Genomic DNA, 27,333 nt, shown 5'->3' with positions numbered 1-27,333 from the left:
ATTTCCACATTTCAGACCACATGTACTTCTACAGCTTTTTAAAACCTTGCTGTATATTTATACTACTATATGTTTCAATGTAGTATCACAACAGTCATAAGTCAGAACAGCCTACAGAAAGTGTGCTTGAGTAACTCCGGCAGCAAAGAAATCTTTATATTCTTTTTCCCCTCTTCCGGGTTGGAACTCCGCTCCATATTTGTTGTGATCCGCGCAGATGTTGATTTAGCCAATCAGCGTGCGCCGCTGCTTGTTTGGCCCGCCCACTCCAGACGATCACGAGTGGCTCCGCGTGCGCCCTCTGCGAGTTTGGACCAATCGGGACGGCCCGCTGTGAGCTGGGGGGGAGGGGCGAAGAGAGGGGCGGAGACCCGTGGCCTGTGTAACAGCTCTGTGTTCGCTGCTGCACCAGAGATAAGAAAAAATGAAGAGGGCTCACTCCTCAAAACTACCACGGATTGTAAAGTAAAAAAGACATTATATACTGTATATGTGATATAAGAGATCTTTCGAGAATTGAGTCTTATTTCGAGAGAGGAAAAATAAAGATTTTGTTTGAATTATTATGACTTCCCCATAACAGTTGAATTTTTTTCTGAAAACATTACAGCTTTATTTTTCTTGAAATATTGCATCTGTAATCTCAAAATGTATTTTTTATTTCTAACAGTGAAATTCACCATTGTCGAGCTCATCGAAAACACAAAGAGAGAGCAAAAGTCATTCTCTCATCGTTGTTGTCTTGCATTGTGTATTTTGTACAAATAGGGTTGCTTTGATCTGTTCTTCTGAAAAGTTCAAACATGACCCTCGGGCTTCTGTCTGTATTCTAAGATAAGAAGCCATTATGAGTTTCCTCTGCAGGGTGTCGGGGCATGGTAATGAGCTCGGACCTCATGTGGGAGCTCCAAGTACAAACTGCTGCTCGAGGGCAAATACACCTGGGAGGAGACCACAGGACACAGGATACACAGGAGGTATAACACATCCCAGTGGCTCCTCATCACAGAATATTTTCCATCCCTGCCGGCTCTGCTGACACCCTCTCTGCTAAATCACAAGTGTTTAGCCAAAGAAGATCTTGGAGACATACATTCTTAATCGCGTCACTACACCCAATTTGCTTATCAAACACTGGTGGAGCATAAACAAGATCAAATATGCAGTTCCAGTATATTCCAGTGGTTTTCAAAGTTACTCTACATAGCCCCACAGTTGTGTCTGCCCCTTTGAGGTTGCCTCTGGTGATTGACATGACGGTTTAACAATGTGGGCTCAGCGATTTAATGATACAGTTTGAGTCTCCAGTGGTGCCCAGGCTGTATAGGCTGTATGAAAATATAACAATGAACTCTTCATCATAGATGCTTCACACTTTACACCAACTGCCAATAAAGGGATTTAAATTTCAACCACATTCCCGATTACAATCAAAACTTTGGTCACAGCAGCCTGCCTACGATTTGCATTTCAAATGATACACGTGTCATTCGATATTCCGGGCTTTGCTTAATTAATCTATACCTTATAAAGCTCACAAAATTTATATAAAATGTGGATTTATTCAGATTATAGATCATCCCAACAGTAATACGATGTTTTCAACACACACACTGCCATCATTAGTGGCATAGTTTCCATGTTTCATATTCATTTCTGATGCATTTGAATTTGAATTATCTTTATCTCTACTAATTCTCAATTTGGAAGAGAGCGAAGCCGTCATATACAACACCTTTGGCCAACCGTGCGAAACTTTTTCTCGGGTGATTCCTCGCTTTCATTATAGACGATCTTTGTGCTGCACACGAAAGGGAAAGGAAACGGTCATTTCTCCATTCCAAAATCCTCTCACCCTCACCTTAGCATAACGAGAGCTCCATCGATCGGAAGCTTCGAGACGAATGCGAGTTTACCCCCCGCTTTCAGAGTTCCTTGGTAGATTTTTGACACGTTTCTTCCTCGGACGCTGCTGTTGGCCGTGAGGAAATTTGTTACGCGTGAAATTCCAGGCGCCAGATTTATCGAGCCCGACTGCACAAAGTTGATCGGCAAGCTAGCTAGCCAGCCACCTAGCTAACACTTAGCTAGTTCACTCGCTAACTAGCTCGCAGTGCTCGGGGCTGCCCGCTTTCACACACTTTCGGCGTCGGCACGTCGCTACACCGCATCTGGGTATTTTCCGTCAAACCCGAGGACTTATTTGCGACTCGTTTCAGCGCGCTAAGCCGGATGTTAGTAGCTAGCGTGCTCGATATAGCCTGCTAGCTAATACCCTGCGTATTTAGCCTGGAAGCCAGTTTGAAGGCCTCAGTCCAGCGCCGCCATCAGCCGCCGTCACCACCTCAGTCTTTGCATTGCCGCGCAGTGAAAGTTGACAGGTGAGTAAGAAACTGTTTCAAACTTGTGTGGAAACGAGCTTTAGTGCGCAGATACTGTCGCGTCTCTGCTCTGTGTTGTGTGTGTGGGGTGTGTAGCCCGCTCGCTAAGTGTTAGCTTGAGTCCAAACGATGGGGGGGTTGGGGAATCCGCGAAATCACGCCGGAGGTCGCCATCTTTCATGGGATGCTGCTGCAAGCCAGCTGACCACACTTGGCTGCTTCTTTTCCTGAACTTCACGTCTCAAAGCTCGTATTAACACATGCGGTGACAGTTGTGCGGTTGTTTGTCAGTCCTCCGTCTGCTGCTCCAACCCTCGCCTCCGGTGCGCCGGTGTAGGGCTCGCAGTTGGCGGCTGTGTGGCTTTGGCATGTGAGCTGCGGTCTTTCTCGGCTGTGTCAGCTACTAAGTACGCCTGCATTGCGTATTTGCTACTAGTTGCACTCTTTGGTGAGTGAAGTTAAGCCAAACAGACGCGTGTGGAGTGTGTGACAGACTGTCTGGATGAGGATGAACAGTGGTGCAGCGCGCCGGGAACATGCAGACTCCTGGGTTGACGTTTCCCCCCCTCCCACAGCTGACTGTCAATTTCTGTTTGTGTAGTTTTTTTCTCCATGCAGAATTTTAGTTTCCCAGCAGTTCCGCTGCTTTAAATTCAACCCACTTATCAATTATCATAACCACAGTTGTTTTGGAAGTGTTGATCAAACTCTGTCTGGTTTAATTTGGGATTTAGGATCTTAATCAGGCTTTTAAACATGTTGGCATCTCGGTCCTGTTTGAACTGTCCAGTGGTTCTTCACCCTGGAGCCTGTCACACCTGTTACCTGCACAGGTGCAAATCCATCTACTCTTGATCTCCCTGAGATGTCGCTGCTCTGATGTCGGTCAACATCAACAGATGCGTGCTGGTCTCTGTCTTCAGCAGGGCCCAGAGACTTGGTGATGTACTGACTGACTCTAGCCTTTCATCACTACAAATGACATGTGGGTTGAGCAGAGGTGCCATGTTGTGGAGACTGGACATGGACATTTGCAGCTAATCTCAGAAAAACACTAGGAGGTTGTTCTAACTGTGAACAACAATGGCGTCTCAGAACTGGATCGCAGCTGACCAAAGGATCTCATTTTGCATACATTTCATCCATCAAGCAGTTTTTCTTTTAATGGAATTTCTCTTTAATTATCAACTCTGTTCAAACAGACGACAGAGTGCTGCTGTGTTTGCTGCACACTGATTGCAGTTTAGTTTGTTTAATGAAGGTTTATCTGTGTCGGTCAGATTAGTTCCCTTTGCCACTGTCTTGAACCAATGTTGAGCTGGGAGCTTCCTCCCAATGGACATGACAACCAGGTCATGAGGAGAGGAGAGGAGAGCATGCACAGGGCCGGGCTGGTACGGCTCCTACGCTGAGGGTAGGATTCACCAGCAGTGACAAAGCTCCATGATTTAGCTGTGTGCAGCAGAGAGAGAGAGATGTAATATGCAGCGATGTGGCAGCACCAGAATTGACAACCACTGGACTAACCACAGCAGCTTTTGGTGTAGGCTTGGCATTTAGACCGGTCTAGACAGAAACAAATCAAAGAAGAGCTTTTTTCTTTCACAAATGGAAAATGTTTCACAAATCTGAAACGGCGTTTACAACAGAGCTATTAATGTAAATGGTTCATGTGTCACTCAGAACCCCAGTTGGCCACTTAATGCAATTTAACTTTGTCCAATACAGCTTAAAACCAAATCTGCTTGATTTCAGTTCTTACCAAAGAACACACGTTTCTCATACAGTTTCAGCCCACACAAGTGTATTTGACGCATCAGACCACAATGTTTTGGTTTAGTTCTGAGTAGCTGCGGTTGACACAGGAAATAGTAAAATCCCCTGTTCCCTTTTCTTTCTTTTTTTTTCAAACCTACAAAATCTCTCAGAATCTTATACCAAGTATTGATTTGATTTGAGGGAGCAGAAGAGTATCAACATTATATGACTGTCCTCCTTTGATTAGGAGGAGTGGAAACAAGCGAGGTGAACTTCGAGCAGAGTGGAGCAAAGTGTGTTTGGTCCAGGCCTTGTCTAGACATTATGATTGACTCATTGCGATTGTTGAGGACATGACAGTGCTGTCACACCGGTCAGCCCTTTCTTAGGGACATATCAGGTCAGGCTCTCTGTGCTCCTGTGATTGTTACCGCCTACGCTTCAGTATATACATACTGAGGCGGGCTTGTGTATTATACCGTCATTGTTCCACATCTGTAATTGTACTAAGCACCGCATCGTAGGTTATGGGTGTGTGGATCCGTGCCCATGATCCCGTTGACACAGAGACGCCCTCACATTGTAGTAGGCAGGTAATGAACTGCTGCCGTCGCCTCTAAGCCCCGCAAAGGTCGTCGTTTCATTGAGTTATGAAATGGGCTCGTGAGGTAATTACACAGATTATACATCACAACAGTAATGTGTGTGGTTTTCAGTACACACACACTCCTAATGTTAGTCATAGAGATGTGTATAATGCACAGATCGTCGACGCCAGGCTTCATTACAACACGGGGCAGTTACCACATAGCTCTATTTATTTAACATCACTTCTCCGTGCTATTATAGATGTCACAGTGTGTGTGTGTGTGTGGAGCTCTTGATTCTGTGTAAAAATAGAGGGAAGTTATATTTACACTCGAGTTGGAAAACAAGTCTCAAGCCTCTTGTTAAAAGCATTTGTCACTTTGGAGCCGTTTTGATTGGTGACTGTATTTGATCGTCTGTGTTTACCACTGTTCATCACACACACACACACACACACACACACACACACACACACACACACACACACACACACACACACACACACACACACTCGGCCTATTGGAATGAGTATGTGGATCAAAGGTCAGATCAGCTTTACAGCCATACCATTCTTTTTCTGCATTGTATGCAAACACAGCTCGGGCACGTGTCAAAGACAGGCACCCCATTGTTGGCTGCTTTATCACTTTACAAAGGACTTCCAACACAGCGAGGGCAGGGGGGGTGGGGGTCCTGTCTTTTTTCATTCAGTACATCCACATGCACTTAAAACTTTTATTATTCTGTATTTACATGCATTAAAAACTGTTTTCCTTCATTCAAACATGCAGGAACCTAAACGTCATTAGATCGATCCAGAGATGCTTCTTATAAGTAACAGGCCGAGCTGATGCCGTTGAAAATCAATTAATTCAGGCATGTAAAGGTCTTAATCATGACATCATGGATGGGACTGCATGTGAGCAGAGTGCTGATTTAGAAATGAACTTGGATTCCAAATTGTAACACTGTGATATTTTCTTGTCTAACCAATAGAATAACAAGCATCCAGGCAAAATACACTCTCTGGACACAATTCCAACTTTTGTGTCCTCCCTTTCTCAGCTGGTGGCAACGACTCTCGATCACACGTTTTAGTTAATGGGGTCTCTGTAGAGCCGGATGAGATGAAAATACTCGGTGCTTTGACGCTCCAGGCGAAGGTTTGAGAACAATTATCTTCAGCCGTATCATTTTCATTGAGTTGGTTTGTGTTTTTTGCCGCTGATTATAGGATGTAGTCGTGTTTAGCCAGACGAGCAGCAGTCTGTAGTCTTGGCAATATGTCAGCTCAACATTTTGCTTGAGTCAAGTGTCTCAACAAACTGTAACAGATCGCCGTGAAATGGATTCAAACGTTCACCATCCTCTGAAAATGAATCCTCTGTTATTCCACTAACTACCAGCATTTCAAACCTATGCTTTAGTTTGTCTCCTCTGCAACTTACTGTACTTTGATCTTAATGTTTAAACAACAAACTACATTTACAATCTTGGCACACAAATGTTTGGCTTCAGCTCAGGAACAGCTGAGGCTGAGTAGAGCTCAGGCTGACAAAGTCCATCTCAGAGTAAGGAAAGTTCAGTCAAGTGTTTATTATCATTGCTAATTGATTGATTGAAGACATAAGGCCACAAGAGTTAATAGATGTGATCTGTAAAAATATTCTTTTGGCGTTGAAAATGGAGAAACGGAAAAGATCAACAAAACTCAACATACTGCAAATCCCCCAAGATGTCGACTTTTCACACCACTTTTCTTTTCAAAGTAAAGGTCAGACTGCAATCGAACATTTATCCATCGATCCATTAGCTTGTGTGCGGTTAAGAGATTGTCAGGAGAAGTTGACGGCAGATTTTTCACATTTAAACATCTTGCCATAATGGATGTGTGCTCGCCTGGGAACGGCTACACCGCAGCTCCGTCTGACACCGGCCATAAATTGAGCCCGGTTCAATCAAAGTTATTACCTGACAAACGCCAGTACCGTTTGCTCTCGCTGTGAACATGGCAGCCAACTTCCTGCGACAGTCACAACTCTTTAGCACTTGGAGATTAATAACAAACTTCATGTATTGTATGAAAAAGTGGGGAAGTTTTAAAAGTTTCCGTTCCTCGCCTGACCAGTCCTAGAGTTATTGTCGGACATTCCCCTCTGCTCTCTCCCAGCTTCCAGGTGTTGCAACAACGGGCAGGAGTTTGCAGCGATGTGACGAGTGTCTGTTTTTGATTCTAACTTGTTTGTCTCCTCTCGCCCCCCTGTAGCTTACTTGGTGACACAAAGACTTCTCCCTGAGGAGCCAAGAAGCAGACGGCTCATGACTTCTGACCAGGACACGAAAGTTGTAGCTGAACCACAGGTGCAGCAAGTACAAGAGGCAAAAGAGAACTCTCATTTGGTAGGTGTACACACTCTGACATACACACTGTTTAGGTGTTGTAATATTTTTGACTTGTAGCAGAAAGTGTCTTTTACAGAGCTCTTAGTATTTTGTGAGGTTAGTTGTCGACACGTTTCCCTCGCTCGCTGCTCTTTTGTGTTTTTGTTTTGCAAAAATCCAGCAGTGAAATGGGGCCGAACCACGTTTTGCGTTTTTTATCGGCGGCAGGACCGATTTTTTTGTTTTTCAGAAATAGACCAACAGGCGATGTCTGTTCCCGTCCAAAGATGCCGGCGGTGTCGGCCACTGCACCGGCCCCAGCCCGCTTTTCACTGGAGTTGATTTCCCACACTGATTATGCATAATGGAAAAAGTGCTGGGTAAAAAAAATCACCGCCGGAAGAGGCAGAGAAAGAGGCAACACTTGTAACTAAATAACCATGACCTGTTTTTATTTTCCTCTGCCTGTGTTAAACTCCATTGATCATAGGTGTTGTTGTTCCGTCAAGGCCAGGATTAGGAAGCGGCGAGCTGGGATGCGACACGAGTGGAGGATCGATCCGATGCTCTCATGGCACGGGACATCGTGTTGTTACGCGCTCGCCACTAAACACACTGAGGCTTAAAGTGAAGCTTTGCATATCGAGAGCTGAAGTGGAGAAACATGTGTGTGTGCGATTGTGTGTCTGTGGTCATTACAATCAGTGGCCTATGCCGGTGTTTTTTCTAGAGGGTATTGTCGGTGTGTTCCTGTCTGTCTTGTGTGTTCCTGTCTGTCTGTACATCAGCAGTGGAAGGGGACTGTCCTCGGCTTGGTCCTCCTTGGAGATGATCATTAAGGCGTTAAGGTGATGTCGGGTGTGTTGTATTCGTAGACGCACACCTACAAAATTTGGAGGAAGCGTCTGAAGTCGGCATTGTGTTCACTTGCAACGACAGGTTAACTGGAGAAACCCAACAATAGCACATTGTCACCATGTGTGTAAGATGACCTGTTCTGTTGCTCTTTTGTGCGAGGGTACAGTGTGAAACATTCCTGGAAGAGATGAAAGCCGCACTGTGAATGATCATTTTGTAGCGGCCGGTGAGGTCTGCCAGAGGCTACAGCAGGCAAATTACATCAGGAGAACGCGTGAAGAAGCAGAAGTCCTTAGTAACAAATGGTAGCAGACGGTTAAAAGGTTTAATCCAAACTAACGAGCAGCCCGACTCCTTTCTACCTGGAGGCGAGTGTGAACCAATGCTCCGACGACCAGCGCCTTATGGGAAAACTCTCCTCTGTTGATTTGCACAATCGGTCTGACTGATGGCTCTGCTAAGGCGCTGCAGAGCTTTGATTGATGGTAGCACATGTGACGCTTTAAGGTTATACGCGGTCAACGGGACAGGACGGGATATTAATACCAGCCAGCAGACAAATACCGCTGGATTTGGGCTGGCGTGAGTTAGCTTGTGACATTTCGCTCCTATTGGCCATTTTTTCTTGTCGTATTCAAAGAAGAGACTTGGATGGCTAAAAAACAAATAAGTACCATTACCTGGGTTTTGAAGTTCTGTGCTACTTTGAGCTGCAGTTTTGCTTTTGGGAGGTTTTTTATTTTTGAACATTTGCTCAATCTCAATAATGATAATCTGTCTATTGTGCTTCCATGCTTAGATCGTTGTTCCCCGGCTGCTTACTCGCAGGAAGCATGGATCGCTTTGGTTTGGTGGAAAACCTCTCTGGGCCTAAAAGTCATTTGAAGTTTGCTCAGCAGCTCTGTAGTCGTGATCTTCGTGTTTCCTGCAGTGTGAAGGAGCAAGGCGGCCGCTCGGATGAAGAGGAAATGCAGGATTGAGTTTGGGAACGAGCGAGCGAGCCCGTGTCACAATGAAACCGGCCCAGGGGTGTGACCTCATGTTCCCCGTGTGGCTTTTCAGTCAGCGTCTCGGAATAGGAAAGAATGTGGAAATAAGGAAATTGTAAGAACTAAGTAGATGCTATTGATACTTATTTCCCCGAGAGCTCCAAAATGAGGAAATGGAAAGAACCTTGCAGTCTTTTTCCACCGTCCCTCCACGTGCTCCAGATTGGAAAGTAGATTGACAATGGAACAGGAAGGCAACGAATGCTTAGAGCATTTACAAACCAAGGTTAGAGGTGGGAAATGTCACAACGAGAGAGAGAGAGAGAGAGAGAGAGTGTGAGAGTCAGTTGTGCAGAAAATCTGTCTAGAAAATGGAAAATGACTTAAACTTGGATCCTTGTCTTGTAGGGGAACGTTTCTGTATCGGCTAAATCTGGGTGAAGGATTTCCAGAATGACCTTAAGCTTTTTGTGACCGCCACCATGTGTAATGGGTTAACATAAACATCATGGTGTTCAACTTAAAACCTAGATTTCACCATATCAGTATTTGTGCCCAAGTGTGTGTGAGCTCATACCTAAACCAACCCCCCACTCACGGGTCAGGTCGGTGTTTTCATGTACGGAGCGGTTCAAGGTTTGGACAAATTCTGTGTGCTGCTGGAGTTTCCTGTCCAGGAAGAAGTAATGTGTTTATAACGACTGAAGGTCTCTGTGAATATATAACCATTGGACTGCTTGAGAAGTTTGACATTTTGTGTTTAAAGCATCCACAAAATATAGTTTAGTTATTTGTGCTGAGACTGTGGTGTCCTGCTCGGATATGGATGAAGGAGTTTACGGCCGGTCCGATCAGATTGACTCCTGAATGCTCAGCACTTGTCTGGCCTGCTGCTTCCTCTCGCTGTCAGGGAAAGAAAATGACACACAGGTCTGCGGACGGACCAATCAGTCCTAATTCAGCTGTTTTTCTGTTTTCTCCCCTGTGGGATTTTACTAGGTCTGTTATATCCGTCTTTCAGTGTTCCAAACCTGCCTTCATCAGACAGGGCAGAGCAATAAACCCATGCAATGGCTGCTGCTCTCCACTGACACTGACAATAACTCCTCTCTGTCCACACTTGTTGATGAATCACGTCCTCCTGTCTCCTCCCACAATGCACCCTGAACCAGAGAAGCAGTGGATGTTTTTCCTCCTCTGAAGGAAAGGAAGTTCTTAAAATTTTGAAAGGTCATGCAGACCTGGAACACACACACACACACACACACACACACACACACACACACACACACACAGACAGCAGGTGATGTCAGCAGCTGTTTCTATGGCAGCCATGTCAAACGCTAGTGGGAGGGTTTTGCATCGGCGCAGAGCTGGATTATTGGGACGGACGGCGTTGGCGTGTGTCCGTCTGGCCAGACGCATTCAGACTGATCTTGTAGTGCAGCGTTTGTGAAATGCGACCCAGGAACGCTGCCTCCTGCTGCTCGTCGTGTATTGCGTCAGCCTCCTCCCTCTCTGTCCGCACTTCTCCACTCTCTCAATCTCTCACCCTTTGTTTTCCTGACTGACTCTCACTGTTTGGCTTCATGTTCTGCTTCTTAAATGACAAATCTGCAGGCCAATACAAAAGCCTCGATTAGAAAGATTAGAGTTTTCCTCTGGAACTGGACTAATCCATAGAATAATCTATTCATCTGGGCACGGTATAGCTGCCTTTAATTTGAGTGATGCTTCATTGTCTAGTTAGCACGTGGATTAGTGGAACAGGCTCAGGGGCACAATTAAACACACTCTCAACGGCATCAGCACTTTGCCGGAGAATGACTCAGTACAAAAGCGACACATCACAAGCAGGCAGGACTTGCACAGAGGCGAGACAGCCAATCAGCTTCCGCAACGTCAGCCTCCCTCACCGGGGCAGAGGAGCGTCAGTGCTGTCATTAGATTTGTTGACTCCACGTCGAGCCAGCCGCTCAGCTCTCAGGAGCCAGACGGAGCGCGGCGGCGGCTGAGATGAGCCGGGAGCAACGATGATTTGTAGTTTTGTGGCAGCGGAGGCTTCACTTGATGGAGGCCAGATTATGGCATAATGCATACAATGTTGGTCAGGAGTCTGAGTGGAGATGCTTTCATGTGTGTGTGTGCTTATCCTGGCTTGGATACACTGGGGCCTTCAACCACCGCCCACAGGGAGCACCAGGCCTGCTATGTCTCAGGATACTTTGGCTCTCACCACGGCTTTAGGTTTCAGCCTGTTCGCCTGTGAGACATGCATGTTGAACGGCTGCTTTGATGCTGTGAGTATGGCCGCGGGTCAGGTGGCTTTATTGGCCCGGCCCCTGTCGCATCGTGCTGCTGTCAAATGTTGTTCCAAATAGCTCCTGTCAGATGATGTTGGGCTGAGGAGTGCTGCTGCTGGACATGATGGATGTGGTGGTGAATTTTTATTGTGCCTGCTCAGAAAGTCATAGAATCAAATGTATTGGTTTGTAATAAAGGTAATATTGATCATTAGTCAGGGTAATCTACATTGGTCATGAAAAAATGTCTATTTTCTACATTATTAAAGCTTATTTCCTGATTTTTATTATTATTTTGAGCAGGCAGTAACTGTGTGTGTGTGTGTGTGTGTGTGTGTGTGTGTGTGTGTGTGTGTGTGTGTGTGTGTGTGTGTGTGTGTGTGTGTGTGTGTGTGTGTGTGTGTGTGTGTGTGTGTGTGTGTGTGTGTCCATGTGGTCCCTCCTCACTGCACTGCATGTGGCACTGTTTCCCTCTGACAGCCTTGTTGGTTGGTTGAGTGCACTCAGGCATCACTTCTGCTTTTTCTCCATAATGCTGAAGCAGAAGTTGATCCAAGTCTCATTCTGCGGTGCCACTCACTAACTTCTATGTTTCACTTAATGACCTGGCTGCAGGAGCTTTGGTTGTGGAGGATGGCAGTCCATGTTTTCAGTTCAAACAGTCTGAGCATAGCAGCAAAACCTCCAGGAGTATTTACTGTATGTACGTTCAGTCAGCAGCGCTCTGTTCTAAAATGCAACCACGGCTGATGTATAGTACAATCAGTTTTGCCCCTCTTGTGCTCATCATTTGTTAGGGACGTCTCTTTTAGCAGAGTTCTATAACAGTAACACAGAGTCCTGAAGCTCAGGACCTTGAATGATTTAGAACGTGCAGGTATTTAAAGCCACGCTATGCTTCATCTGAACCTGCGTCCGCGCGTGCTTGCGTGCGACAATGGATGTGTGGATGTAAAGGCACAAGCATTTGCTTAAGTAGAGGGAGGGTTGTTTACCGGAATTCTGTGTTTTGTATTGTTGTGTATTTTTATATCTCCTGATTATAAACGGATGCACATTTCCACTTACATTTCTTGTTCCATTGTGAGTGACACTCGTCTTAACACTGTAATACTGACGTGATTATCTACTGCAGTGCTAGTCTGTTAACATAAAGAAAGTGTAGCTGATCGGTGTCATTTAATCTAAAGTTAAATTGAGTCAGTGTAATGATGACTGGAGACAAACTCACATCTCTGACTGAACCTTTTTGTACTTTGTGTTTCTTACAGGAATCCGTCAAGGTTTCAGACCTCAACCCCAATGCGAAAGCATGGGCCAACCACATGTTTAGCCTGGACCCTAATGGGAGCACCGAAACGCCTGCTGCCCTGCAGCCATGGAAGGAAGGCTGCGATAGTTCAGCTGACCCCGGCCCAGAAGGTCAGCCATCCTGACCCAATTAGACCGAGCCCTTCTCTTACCTGGCAGCCTGTCACAGTCGTCCCTCATCATAAGGAGACTGCTCTTTAATCATTCATACTCAATTTAGTACGAACTATGAATATTCCACTCAGTCTCTGTTCCCACAACACAAATGACTGTAATCACTCATTTTAATGTGCTCAAGACCCAGCTGAGTGTAGTCATCGCCCGGGCAACAAGGATATGGTGGTGAAATTGAAATTATTGATTACTCTTCATTTGCCTTGGATTGAAGAACTTGCCGATTCTAACTCCTGTTTCTCTGAGTACATGTATGGTAAATGTAACGCTGGTGATAATTGCTAGCTGTATTAAACTTGACCATCAGGGGCCTGCAGGTGAAGGCTTTACCACCTGCATGTAGTGGCGTTAGACAACCTACGTCAAACGTGTAGGGGTTTGTACTTATTTGGATTCGTGGATCTACTTCAAATCTTAAAGATGTGGTTACCTTAGTAACAACACCTGATACACACACACACACACTGAAACACTGATACACTGAAAACATTGAAAACAACTAGTGTGTCCAAAATGTCCTGTCCTTTACCTTTTCATGCCTTCTAATCGTTGGATCTCCCGCTGTTTGCCGCAGGCTATGAAGCCAGTGAGGACAAGGCCTACAAGGAGCCTCTACTAACCAACGCCGATGAGCCTCCGCCCGTACCAGTGATGCTGGCTGAGCCGGCCTCCGTGGCCCCTGCGGCCACAGTCACCCTGGAGTGCGCTGACCCTTCCTACACAGAATACCCTGAGCCTGGACAGGATGCACCACACACAGGTGAGCAGATTAGTGTTTGGTGGGTTGTCAGAGGAGGATTAACCATGAGTCTAGACAGAGGGGAGACAGGTGCAGCAAATGAATTCTCCACTGGTAAACGTATAGTGCAGCCAGATTTAAAAAGAGATCAATTTGACCGTGGAAGTCCTCGCTAAGGCAGATTGAATCCACTCTCATTGGTTTAGTGAATGCTCACTGTAACAGTTACAGGCTGTTGTCTGTGCTGTTCGGCGATGCTAGCAATGTTGTGTCTTTGTGTCTATGGTTGACGTGTAAATCTCAGTCATTGCAAAGTAAAGTGCATCATGTTGAGAGCTGCACTCAGACTTAAGTGGCATCATTCGTTGTCTGGAGGCACACAGCGACTTCTAAAGAGTGATTTGATTTTAGACTTTTTTTAATCATAGCATTAAAGTTTCATTGACCCCTGCAATTTATTCTCTTAAGTAACCTCTACCTTTCATACCAAAGGACTAAATATTGGTCTGATGTCCAGTCCTTTGACTCTAAACTACCAAAGCAACTATAGTATCAAGGAATCTGTTGACTTCAGCCGCTGCGCCGCTGCAGATAACCCTGTGTTTTCATTCTCACGTGGAGAAAAACCCACATTTCCAATTCCCAGCCTGAGCCTGTTGTGTTGAGAAGAACCATTGAGATTAAAATATAAACACATCTATCAACCTCAAAAGGTCACAGGATAAGTAGATGTATTAATGAAAGATGATTGACAGGGGAATTGCACCACCTGAGACTCTGTGAGACTTCTGAGATGCAGGACTGCAGCTGAAGTTCTAAGACTATTTTTCTTCTTCAGTGTCAACTGTCAGTGACACCCAGCCTGAGAACCCCCAGGAGGGCCTGAGGGAGCATCTGAAGAAAACCCTGGAGTTCTGTCTTTCCCGGTGAGTGTGGCCTGATTGTGTGTGTGTGTGTGTGTGTGTGTGTGTGTGTGTGTGTGTGTGTGTGTGTGTGTGTGTGTGTGTGTGTGTGTGTGTGTGTGTGTGTGTGTGTGTGTGTGTGTGTGTGTGTGTGTGTGTGTGTGTGTGTGTGTGTGTGTGTGTGTGTGTGGATACCTCCATCTATCAGCTGTTTCACTTAAGTGTAAACTACAGCTAGAAGATTGTCTGCCATTTAAGAGCTCCTTCAGAGGCCAGGGGACAAGTGGCTCATGGCTCAGCTGAATCCCTTCTCCTGCGTTGCCTGCGTGTCCTCGCTGTGCTCAGCAGTCGTGTCATGAAACTGTATCGAGCAGATCAGGCTGAGGGTCGCACAAAGGCAGTTAGCCTATTTTCTTCTCGATGGCAGTGAGAGTAACAAGTTACAATTTGTGAATAATTGAAAACAAATAAATTCTGTCAAGTGACGAGTAAACTTCACAATGTTGAGATGTAAAGTTCTACCACCTTCTTTGTGTCTTCATTTTCAGTTTTGGTTTATCTGCAGTGATTCCTGTCAGCGAGCGAACCCTCTGAAAGATTTTCATTTAGGCAAATAGGGTGAAACTTTGGCTGCTCTGTTACAGGGACAGGCCGCTCGTGGTTGCGGTTTCATTGTTGCTGAGATGTTGTGTGTATCTGATGGACGTCTCGCTCTGGGTTACATGTTCATCATTCATGGATAATATAATTAGATAAATACGAGTACATGTCAAATTGGTAAGACAACTGAAACAATATCAACCAGTATTATTTTCTTAGAGTTGTGACAAACAAACCCGGATCGACCCGGATCTTTTACACTTCAGCAGCACCGTACAGAAATGGGCCGTAGGACCGCTGCTTACTACTGATCAAAAATCAAGGAGTACAATGAAGTGTGTGGTTTTCCACCCCTCTCCCTCTCTGTGGGCGTCAGGCGTGGTCTGAATCAAAGCCTTAGTTCATACTGTTAAAGCCTCTGTGCTGGAGGTGGCAGTTAAGCTGCTGATTTGGAGGAACCAGGGCCCTTACAGAACCCACGTCTCTCCATTTTCTGTCCTCCATGGACTTAAAGGCACCATCAATACATAAATGTGCAATACATTCAAGGAAAATCATGAAAGGCACACTTGAGAAACCCTCAATAACACCATAACGTGGACATTTTACAGCAGAACTAGTTTGTTGAAGAGGAAACACATTGTCATGTGAGCAACACCCCGGATGATTCTCCAATGTCTCCTTCTTCACTGTCTTGTCTTGTGTTCCTCAGGGAGAACCTGGTCAGTGACATGTACCTAAGCTCTCAGATGGACAGTGACCAATACGTGCCAATCGTGACTGTGGCCAACCTGGACCACGTCAAGAAGCTCAGCACAGACGTGGAGCTGATTGTGGATATTTTACGATGTGAGTGACGCGTCGGAAACTTGTTTGCTTACGAGTCGATACCTAATGCCAACCAAGCCAAGACGCATTTATATGATGATTGTTTACTCATTAACAAAGTCAGATATCAAACCAGCTGTATAAAATGTGTATCTGCATGTAGCTGGAGTTGATTTCCCAGAGAGGCTGTTAGAGTGGATCCAGCAGAAACCCGTCTGCCTGTGCGTTTGATTTACATTCACATTTCATTTACGACCAAGCCCAAATAAATCTGGATGCGTGCAAAACCAAGATACTGTGAAAAAAATGAATTTTAAGTGGACAGCAACTTTTCACATTTATTAAGAATTATGTTCGGGTGTTTAAAGGCTTTTATTCAGATTAAGGGTTTTATCTTAAAGTGCCAGTTAATGAGTTTTGTCTAATTCAGGGTGAATAATTAAATGGATTCCTCTTCCAGGGGAACTGGGGAACCCGCATGTTTACTGTGTTACAGCCAGGGTCGCATTCCAGTCCAAATCTTTATTCATTGTTGATTTAGCTAAGTCAATCAATCCCTAATCTGTTTTTTTTTTCCAGCTCTTCCATTAGTCCAGGTGGATGAGAAGGGGGAGAAGGTGCGACCCAATCAGAACCGCTGCATCGTGATCCTCAGAGAGGTTCCTGAGAGCACGCCCATAGAGGTCAGTAGGCTTTCACTTTGGTTGTGCTTTTGCTGCTGCCTTAACAAAAAGCCTTGTTGCAATATTTTCATCTCCTTGTCTTTGTCTTGAAGGAGGTTGAAGCTCTTTTTAAAGGGGACAACTTACCCAAGTTTATCAACTGTGAATTTGCCTACAACGACAACTGGTTCATCACCTTTGAATCAGAAGCGGATGCACAGCAGGTAATTGTGCTCCAGTGTTTTCTTCTGTATTTCCACCATTACTTACGCTGCTGTTGCACTCTCGATTTTAGCAATATTAAAGTTTTAGCTTCATCTAGTGCTTGTAAGAGTCTTCACTCAGTCTCTGTTTCTTAAAATATTAAATATATTAAAATTGAACTTCTGTGCTCATCAAGGCATATCAGTATCTCCGTGAGGAGGTGAAGACCTTCCAAGGAAAGGCAATTAAGGTATGTTGTATGTTGTCATATACTCTTATTTATTTTTAACTCAATTTGAAATCTGTCATTTTATAATCTAACTGTGCAATTCTGCATTTTTGTCAGTAAAGAACAATGCCAGCGTATCCTCTTCTCATACATAATTGAGCTGTGCCACAGACAAACAGGTTGAGGCGTTCAGCTCAAAGCGCTCCCTCATCTTCACTTAAGAGATCCATTTAAAGGGAGCGTGATATCACTGTAGTACTTCCACTCTATGAAAACCCCCATTAACACCACTTAAGGAAAGAACATCTTTTGCAGAGCTCCTATTTCAATTCTTTCCATGTCCACCTTTCTCTTTTTGTATGCCACAACGCTTTACAGCACACAAGCATGCACATTTAAATGCTCCAAGCAATAAGCTTCTTAATGTAGATGTTATACTTTCTGAAGTGCTCTTGTTCCTGCTGTCTGGTCACAGGAACGGAGCGGTGCGACTGCTCTACGGCACTCTGGCCATTTGTCTGACTGAATAAATTATATTGCAGAGCACAAAACCAACCCCCATCTTCAATTATGCTCTTGTCATGCGCTTACTTACAAATGTATTTATATTTGCTTTAATTCAGGATTGACGCATTAATAAGCAGCATATTTACAAGCACTAAGCAGTAAATACATGTACACAAATATAGTGGGCGAGTGTGTGGTGATCTTAAATGAATGTCTGTGTTGGCAACTGTCTCCTCACCCTGTTGTGTTTCTTCCTACCAGGCGAGGATAAAGGCGAAGGCCATCGCCTTTAGATATAACACTTTCATGCAAAAGAATGGGCCCGTGGAGGTGAACCCGTACGCTCAGCAGCGCTACACGTCTTACTACATCCCGCCGGTGTACAGCCCCCAGCAGCAGTTCCCCCTGTACAGCCTCATCACACCGCAGGCGTGGTCAGCCACACACAGCTTCATCGACCCCACGCTGGTAACAACAATATGTGTGCATTATTTTGCGCCCTGTTTGTCTGATTGACTTCTTGTGAGTAGCACTAATAGGCGTGCGTTCCTCTTTTCACCAGGTTACTCCATTTCACAACACCCAGTTCATCAACGGATTTACCACATCACACAGTTTCAAACCAGCGTCGTCTCCTCTCACTGTCAGACACTACTCAACCAGAAACAGGTTTGTGTCCTTATGAGGCCAGACGCCGTCCCGAAACTCCAAGGCCACACGTTTACATGTTTCAATCTCATTTTCCCTTCTCATTCAGGATATGGAGAACACTATTCTGACATATAATGACACTTTGTTACACAAACAGAAGAACATCCATATATGCATGAGAAGGTTTAAAAGCATCTTGCTGATTGAACTTCCTGTGAACCCCTCTTATTACAAATGGCACCGTTGGACTGAAAGTGTCTTTTCTCATGCAGGAGTCACAAACCTCACCTGAGGCCGACGGTCCCTACAGCAGACCGCAGCTCTGGGCTCCTGGACAGCCCGGGCCTCTTTCCCAGCTTCCCCAATGAGAGACTTCTTAATGGGGTCCGCAGTAGCCCGCCGATGCGACTCCCCACCAGCCAGTCCAGAACACGGTTACCCTCCACAACCTCCTTCCCCCGCAGGGACACTGTGGGCACGGGGAGAGTGATTGAGCCTACAACCACCGACTACTCCCTGGGAATGGGCCGAGGAAGGTGCGTCAGACACACTTTCACAGTCCTGAACTATTGCACCATCGTCACTAACTGATTTAACGGACTACCAGAAATGGATTTGCGCTGTTGCCAACTGTCAACAAAGATTATAGGTCACTTAAATCAAATACAGTGAATGGAATACTGTGGCCAAAAACATTATTCATTCCAAATGGACTGTGTGAAGGTAAATCACCATAGAAGAAGAACAGAGCCCAGTTAGTTGTGTATGTGCGAGTTCATCAAATACAGCTGCAACAGGCGCTCCACAAAACTGCTCATAGAAACAGTTGGCAACAAATGTAATGATGGATCAGTTGCTCTGTGTCGGTACAGGCTGGCGACATCACTGCATTGAAGTCTGTCACAGGGTTAAATAAGGGAAATCTATAATCCGATATTTTTGACCTTTTGAGTTTTTTTTATTTTTGTTAAAATGTAAAAAAAGACTATTAATCAAATCCTGGTTTATTGGTTATACATTAGATCTCTGCATTTCTTTTCAAGTGCTGGAAATGCATCCAATCCAAATAATCCATTAATCCACAGAATAGATGACAGAATAGATCAAAATAGTTGTCAGTTGCCGCCCTGAGTACATCCACTAATCTGGTGTTACATCATCACTGTGAATGAATGTTTGTAAATTGAAGATGTTCTCTTTCTAAAAGGAAAAATGTTTCTGCTTCTAGGAAAAAGAGGGACGAAAAGTTTACAGTAAGTTTCTTCTTCTGTGTCATGTGTCTTCTTGTTGTTTGTAATGTCATTTTGTATGGTGGATGTTTTTGTTGGATGAAGTGATCCTCCAACACCGTCGGCCCGACCGACGCCCGCTCCCACTTCTGCTGTAGTGTGTTTGTGTTTGTCCCGCGTTGACGCCGTGTTTGTTGCCGTCATAACAGAGAGTGACGCCTCAATCGCCGTCAACTCCTCCCAAACCGCCGTCTCCGAGCTTCGAGCTGGGCCTTTCTAGTTTCCCCCCTCTGCCCGGGGCGGCCGGACAGCTCAAGACAGAAGACGTGTTCGATAACCGGCTTGCCAGCAGCGTGGTTGTGGGACCGGCCAAGGAACGGGTAAGAGCCGACGCCATCGACAAGCTGACTCGCACCTTTCCTGGTGTTTGTGTTTCATTCTAGATAAATAAGCAATTTACTGATCCCACTGCTTACTCAGGTCACTGATTTCCTTTCCTTTCCTTTCACTGGATCCAACTTTAGAATTAGTTTGATGCTGGAGTGTATTTCAGGTCAGATGGAACACTAAATGGTTCAGACCTTTCTGGGCAGGTGGCCACTCCAATGACCACTTCTGATTTAGGACAATTATGTACTCGTCACTTGTTTTAACACAGGCAATTTGTTCCTGTCTTCATGTTGTCGTTGCAGAATGTAAGCACTGATGCCAGTACTGGAGGAGCTCCGTCTCCAGGAGGTCCCAAAGACCCTCTTCGGACCTCCACCTCCACCATGCCTACGAGCTTCCAGCCCTCACCCACCACTGCAACACCGGCCTCACCATTAATCCCGACCCTAGCCGCCGGCACACCCAACTCCCCCTCCACACCATCAGTGTAAGAAACACTCTAACCCAAAATATAATGAGGTTGCCACAAGTAACAGGTGGATCCTGTATTGCATATTGATAGTTTGATTGAGAACTATCTTCTCTCTCACCCAAAGAACATGATTTGTTTTGATTTGTTAATGTTCTCTGCAGTCATATCTTCTGTTTGGCTTTATTTCAGGGAGGTGAAGGCAGCGGAGATGAAGCCAAAGGAAGTGCTGTTGTCTGTGGAGCGAGTTCCTGGTACTTTGTCCACTACAAGCAAATCAGTTCAAGTCAACGGTGCTGCTACAGTCAGTATTGATTCTGTTTCCTTTGTTTATTTTGTTTATCCTCTATTCAAAGGTGACTCAATGAATTGCACCAGCTGGCATCGATTCCAGTCTGGAATCATGGGTAAAGAGTTGTAGATCTTTAATACAGATTGGTATCGGAACAATCCGTAGAATTTTCTCTCAATCATTGCAGAGACTTCAATCAAAACAAAAACACCTCTGTCAGAATTCTGGCACATTTGTATCTAAGTTGAATTGAATAGATGTGTCCAGCAGATGGCAGCATAATGAGTCCAGCTTTAGTCACGGTCCCAACAGATCACAGACCTGTAGTGTGCTGCATGACACAGGCATGTAAGGCTACACAACGCTATACAACCATTTAAACTGGAGAAGTGAGGATCTTATTTCCATTAATTGTCCTGTCTGATTAAATTATATTAAATGGATTCTATTTGAATGTTAACATAAATAAATTCTACATTTTAATAAGCCTTTTCCAGCCTGAAGCCAGAGGACATGTGTGAGCCATTAAGTCGATGAACATGTAGAATATTTCTCAGTGTTATTTGCGTTGTAGTTGACTAACTTCCTGGCGCCGCTACCCATGACCACTGCGGGTTGTTTCCCCTTAGGAGCTGAGGAAACCCTCCTATGCCGAGATCTGCCAGCGGGTGAAGGACGCCCCAACACTACAGCAACCGCCAGCCCCAAAGGAAACCAAGCCAGCCTGCGCTGCCTCTGCAGGTGAGGAGAGGAAGTGCCCCGAGACCCCGACTCAGCCCAGCGAGGCCAAAGCCAGAGAGACATACCCCCCCTCCTCCTCCTCCTCTTCCTCCTCCAAGCCCGGCTCCGCAGCCACGACGGGAAGACCTCCACGGGAGGGCCAGAAGCCGACGGGGCGGTGGGCCTCCCCACCCCCACACCCAGGGAAAACCCCCAGCAAAGATCCCCATCACACCCCACCCAAGTCCCCACAGTAGGGTGAAGCCCCGCCCCTCCTGGAGTCCTCCACCCCCTCCCAACCCCCCCATGCGCTACAAAGGCGTTTAAAAAAGGAAATATAAGTCAGGGCTATTAAATACTTATATCCCAGAATTCCCAGTCACAAACGAGCATAGAGGACGCCTTCTTCTTTTCTGGATCAGGGCTTGCAGACAAAAAGCACTTTACTGTGCACGTAGAGCACCATTTCATTCTTTTTATTCTATTTATTTGCTTTTTTATTTCAGTTTTATTTCTCCTTTTCTCTTCTGCATCACGTAGGCGTGGCCGTCTGCGGCTCGGTGCAGACGATACAGAAATGAATTCATTCTGTCCAAACTGCCTTGTGGGATTGAAGTAGTCTTGCACAGAGCAGGGCATTGTGGGTAGGCGCCCCAAAGGATGATGGGGGATAAAAAATAGACTTCATCCTGTTTGGCCGTGATAGTGAGTTGATTTTTCTTTTTTTCTTTTTTGCATGTGGGACTTTTTGTAGCTTAACAGATCAGATTTCTTTCCATACATTCACATTGACTTAACGCCTAAATCTTGCCTAACAAGACTGGGCTTCTTTGGTTTACATCATCTCAAAGTGAGCGTCTCTCTTGATGGATGGAGTCTCTTAAGTATCTTTGCAACCAGCTCAGCTTTGTTTGCATACCATTGTCAACTGTCGGTACATTTTCTGTTCAGTGACCGGCGGTGGTTGCCAGCGTGACGGCGCTTGGGCGGCTCCGGCTTCTGACTGTCTCTGTACAGAATCACCTCTTCCCTCTGCTCACTCCAAGCTCAGTTTGTTTTTGTTTTCCCTCGCGTACTGCTCGCCGCTATGTTGCATCGCCTCGTCTGGTTTCCGATGGCAACGCAGCGCTGTCTCGCTCTGTTTCAGCGGCAAAGCCCGGCGGCCATGCAGATATCTTTTGCTTCATGACGAATGAGAAAAGGAGCGACCCCGATGTCTCCTTTTGGACATGGTTCAGGTTGGCAGATTATGACCCTGGTGTGAGCGCTTGGTCCAGTTTAAGACACACACACAGATGGGGGAAGGATGGAGGCTTCATGTTCTTGACATTCTGGGAGGGGAAGAAAGAAAATATTCCAATGTTCTGTTAAAAGCCACAATGCCTTTTGGCTTCATCTTTGCTGTGAAAGCGTGGATTGGTTTTCCTCAGCAGGCACAGAGTGTGGAGGGAAGAGGCAGGGTCGCTCTCAGGCTGCAAACGCTTGAGCCTTGGGATGAGGAACGTGTCTCGCGGAAAGAATTGCGTCTCTTTTGGGAGTGTTACGGTTTCTGTGATGTCCTGAAGGAGGGAAGGAGGGAGATGAACACTAGCTGCCATTTCCACGCTGGTTACCTTGTGGTCGCGGCTCTTTGACGGGTAAATAACGACGACTCGGCTGTCCTGTGCTCAAATTTGAAAGTCTGCCAAGTCAAAGGATCAGTTCATTCAAATTTTTTAGCAAAAGCTCTCACCGGGGGGTTCTGGTGGTGCTGGAGATGAAATCCTACAATCTGTTACTACAAATCATTCAATACTGTCTGTGGAGATTATTGATTTATATCCACACAACCTTTGCACTGAGATCCAGAACAGAATGATCGCTTTATCTCACTGGAAGCTAAAAAAAAAAAGGGACGGATATTTGCTCCTGAGAAACTAGAGGAAGAACACACTCGTCCATTGTTACGTAAATTTCTGATTGAACTCACAATATCCACCGAGGATGAACACACGGGGATGCCTTTGACGTGTGTGTGTGTGTGTGTGTGTGTGTGTGTGTGTGTGTGTGTGTGTGTGTGTGTGTGTGTGTGTGTGTGTGTGTGTGTGTGTGTGTGTGTGTGTGTGTGTGTGTGTGTGTGTGTGTGTGTGTGTGTGTGTGTGTGTGTGTGTGTGTGTGTGTGTGTGTGTGAAGGATTGTCGCCTGTGCAGCAGCCTTGTTTCAAATCACTGTGGGTGCTTAGAAGGACTTGAACACACACACACACACACACAGAATCCTGCAAGTTTTATTTTTGATGGCGTGTCACCTAAGTTGATATGAAGTTGTTGTTTTGGTGAGGGAGATGATTGATGACGGTGGCTTTGAGGTGAATGATGTGGAGCTGGGATGTAGTAGGAAAGCGTTTATGTTGGAGGGTTTGGAACCGATCGCTTCTGCTCTTTAACACTGAGTGGTTGAAGTGAGGGAAGACACGGGGTCACAGAGGAGTAGGAGGTTCTGCTCCTTCCTCTCCGGGTGTGAAGGCGTCGCCACTAGAGCCGTTTGTTGTGTTTTGATTGCTCTGTCGGCGTGCTTTCTCATGGCGTTCATTCCACACGTTTGCACACTTTGATTTAACCCGAGCTTGAAGCGGACGGAAGACGTTTGAACAGAAGCCCGCCGCCCTTCTTGCCACTTCGCCTCTGGCAGAGAAAAGGAGCGGGGGCGCCGACCCGAGCGGCGGCGTTCTGCCCCGTGAGGAAGAACGGCAGCCAAAACATTTCCATCTCCACACCGACGTGAGGTAGCGAGTATAGCCGGAGCGAACTTGTTACTCTGTGAATTTGGAGCTGCGGTTGGTAAATCTGTCTACTGTAGCAGATATCCTGGCAGATAACCGACTGAGTGTGTGTGTGTGTGAGGCCGGACTCTGTTCCGTCCGTCCAAAGCATGGATGCGTTGTTTAGCCCCAGATTGATCGTTTGAACTTCTTCTGAATCTGTGATCGGCTTAGAATCGGATGGGGATGTAACCGCTCTGCCTGGCGTTGGGATGATGTAACCGCTCTGCTGGTGCGCTCTGCCTGGCGTTGGGATGATGTAACCGCTCCGTCGTCACGCTCTGTTTGGCGTTGGGATGGGTGGGACCCTTTAGAAACCACTGTACCGTACCCGAAACCCCGGTGGAGGAAACGCAAACCTGCGTGACCCGGGGACCTGGCGCGTCTCGTCCAAAAGTCTTCCTGCAACCACAAGCATTATGGGTAATCCCACTACGGCAAAACAGGAGAAGGGAACGCTTCATTCATCACGCCTGTTCTCGTGCTCATAGCTGCTTCTGATTTGGACGCTAAATCTTGAGTTTGCTAAAAAAAAAAAAATGTTTTTTTTGTTTCCATTTTGAAGGACTGAGATGCACTAGGATGGGGAGATGATGATTATTATTATTATTATTATTATTATTTCTTTATTCTCATCAGTGGAGATGGTAAAGGAGGCGCTAATGCACCATATCCACTTATTTATAAACCAATGCTGTTTATGAGGTGATAAATATCATTCAGTTTTCTTTTGTAGGGAGGAGACGCATCTCTATACAAGCAACATGTCCAAATGTCCATCCAGTGTTTGAGAAACTTGAATTTTATTTAAACTTGAAAAATGACTTTGCCTTAACTTTTATACGAGACGAGCATAGAGTTTATTTCTTTTCACACACACACACACACACACACAAAAAGAACCCCTCCCCGATCCCCCACAACCCCCCAAAGTGTGAGAAGGGGAAACATTTAGCCGCACCAGACGAGTCGCCAGTCATACTGAGAGTACAAATCTAGCAGCGTTTGCTTTCTCCCCCTCCCCTTCCCCCTCTCCCCCCTCCCACACAACTTTTTTTGATTTTGTTTATTTTGTAAAATGTACGAAATGTTTGATTGTCCATTTTTGTTTCTTGTTTAATAGTTTCAGGTTGTTTTTGCGGGGAGGGGGGGGGGGAAATATAAACCTTGTAAATGCAAAACTAGTCGATACTGTATTAAATCTGTGCACTTTGGAGTGTGTGCTTTGCCTGTACAGTTGTAAATACTCAGAAAAATATAAGAGGTACCTTAAAATGATATAAAAATATATTGATCTTGTTGAACGGTGAAGGTGGCTGTGGAGCCGGACGGATGTAGGATACGGAGAAAAAAAACTTAATGTTGTGCTTTGGAAAGATTTTTCTTTTTCTTTAACTTTGAGTTTGTTTTTTTTAGTTTTGGGCGAGCAGCGTTTGGGTTCTGCTCCACTCTGAAGCGCCGGCCAGGTCGTCTGATTGTACTTTGTTCTGTTTTTGTTTCTCGTTTTCATTCCATTTTCTTTACCTGTGGTCACACCTGGCGTAGCAGGCGCTGTCACTGTGCACACCTGGGGGGGGGGGGCAAAATAAGTCAAATGCCTAAATGACGTAGCACCAATTTTATAATCTGATTCAACAACAAAGATCTTTAAATTGTTCTAAATGAAAACAGAATGGACTTCATTAGAGATCAAACTGGTGAATGAACCAAAGTTCAAAATGAGAAATGAAGTTTACACTGAGGCAGATTTGTTTTGTGTTTTGATTCTCACACACACTCGGCTCCACACAGGAAGTCCATAGTTAATAACAGGATTATATCAGCACCATGGACGGACGACTCCCGTCTGTCTTTAACTGGCGCTAAAGAGCGACACCTGGTGGGCGCGTCGCAATTCCAGATGGGAATCTTTAGAATCAAACCAGGGTGAAGCGCAGACGCACGGAAACGCCCCTGCAGCACGTAACGCCCGGCGGCTCCAGGTGGGAGACGGCGCCTCTCGGCCCGTGGCTCCTAAAGATCAGTCTGGGGGTTTTGATTCTGAAGTTTCCCACCTGCCTGTCAGCCGTGCACTCAGGATGTGATCACTTTGTACAATGAAGATGTTCGTCTGAGAGAAAACTGTACAAACCTTTTCTTTCTTTTTCGCTGTTTTCTTTTGTGTGACAGGCTTGGGGTCAGACATGCAGACGGCAGTGTTTAGACTCACACACACACACACACACACACACATCCATCGCAGCGTGGCACAGAGATTAACACAGCACCGTGTGTGACTTCTTTTAAAGCGTTTTGATCACATGTTGACAGCGGCAGCAGCTGTGAGGACTTCAGTCAGACCGGGCGGTTTGACTTGTACATAGCCGAGCATTTGCCATCTCTGGCTTTGAGTTTTTCTTGTGTTCCTTTGTGATTTTCCTTGAAACTGAACTGAGTTTTGAGTCCATCAAAGACTTTTCATCTGGAGAGACTTTGTGACGCCGCTGACTGTCGGAAAGGATTTGTGTCTGTGTATGTGTGTGTGTGGGGAGGGGTGAACTTGCAGATTGAGCTTCCGCAGTGTGTGTTCACGAACTCTGAATGTGTAACAAACAACCAACTGGACTCAACTGGACCCAAGTCCAAACCAATGCACATATGGTCGTTTTGTAAGATGGCCTGAGGCGCTACAGGACGTTGCTGGATGCGATGGGATTCTTGCGTTTGGCGGGAAGGCGGTTGCAAGTCCCTCCCCCCCACAACGCTTCTCCTGTTTTTCTTGCGGCGCTAATTTGAACGCTTGCCATGGTTGGAAGGAGCTCACACTTATCAGCCCGTGTCGCCTGCCTAGCTCCGCCTCCTCCTTCCTGTTCTCTGGTTTTAACAGTGCCATCTACAACGACTCCCCCCCCGGCTCCCCTGCCTCTCCCCGGCCCCCCAAGGTTGCATCTTCATGTTCAGATAGAGCCCCTAGTGGTTTGTTTTACCTTTGTGTTTTCCAGCAACGATACTATAACAAATGCACAGCAACTGACTGGAACAAGACTCTTTATCAACTCACTGTGGTCTAACTCAACTCTCTACCATGCTACGCTAATGGCTGTGGACAATCGATGACTCCGTGTTTGGGGTTGGGACAGATATTTTGGCTAACGACACCTTTAACAAACGTGGAACGGAGGTTGTGTTCACAAGAGGGCTTTTTTCTTTGTTGTTCTTTTTTTGGGTCTATTCTTCCACAGAGACTGGAATCAAGCGTACATGTCGGCTATAGATAATTTAAGTTACTCTTGTGTCATGATGTAAAACTGTCTAATTTGGAGAAAAAAAATGTAGCTTACTGAAAAATAAAGATTTAGGCACTGTTGAGGTTGTGTGTGTGTGTGTG

The 27,333-nt window shown here is 45.7% G+C and overlaps 1 protein-coding gene across 1 annotated transcript; it reads left to right on the top strand.

Moving 5' to 3' along the window:
* The first annotated feature begins 1,825 nt into the window (after positions 1-1,825).
* larp4b (La ribonucleoprotein 4B) lies at positions 1,826-27,312 on the top strand. Its single transcript, XM_076137927.1, has 17 exons — positions 1,826-2,381; positions 6,994-7,127; positions 12,531-12,681; positions 13,319-13,504; positions 14,322-14,409; positions 15,698-15,834; positions 16,393-16,496; positions 16,589-16,699; positions 16,876-16,929; positions 17,677-17,883; positions 17,978-18,084; positions 18,339-18,602; positions 19,295-19,319; positions 19,505-19,675; positions 19,988-20,172; positions 20,347-20,458; positions 21,076-27,312. Exons 2-17 carry the CDS (start codon positions 7,047-7,049, stop codon positions 21,421-21,423), a joined length of 2,331 nt encoding a protein of 776 aa, XP_075994042.1. The 5' UTR covers positions 1,826-2,381; positions 6,994-7,046; the 3' UTR covers positions 21,424-27,312.
* The last annotated feature ends 21 nt before the right edge of the window (positions 27,313-27,333 follow it).

Source organism: Genypterus blacodes, unplaced genomic scaffold (genome assembly GCF_046128005.1).
Source record: "Genypterus blacodes isolate CSIRO-AG114 ecotype Tasmania unplaced genomic scaffold, CSIRO-AGI_Gbla_v1 ptg000342l_1, whole genome shotgun sequence".
NCBI classification, from domain to species: Eukaryota; Metazoa; Chordata; class Actinopteri; order Ophidiiformes; family Ophidiidae; genus Genypterus; species Genypterus blacodes.
Note: the sequence above shows the minus strand (reverse complement) of the source record. Positions and strands in the feature narration are given on the sequence as shown.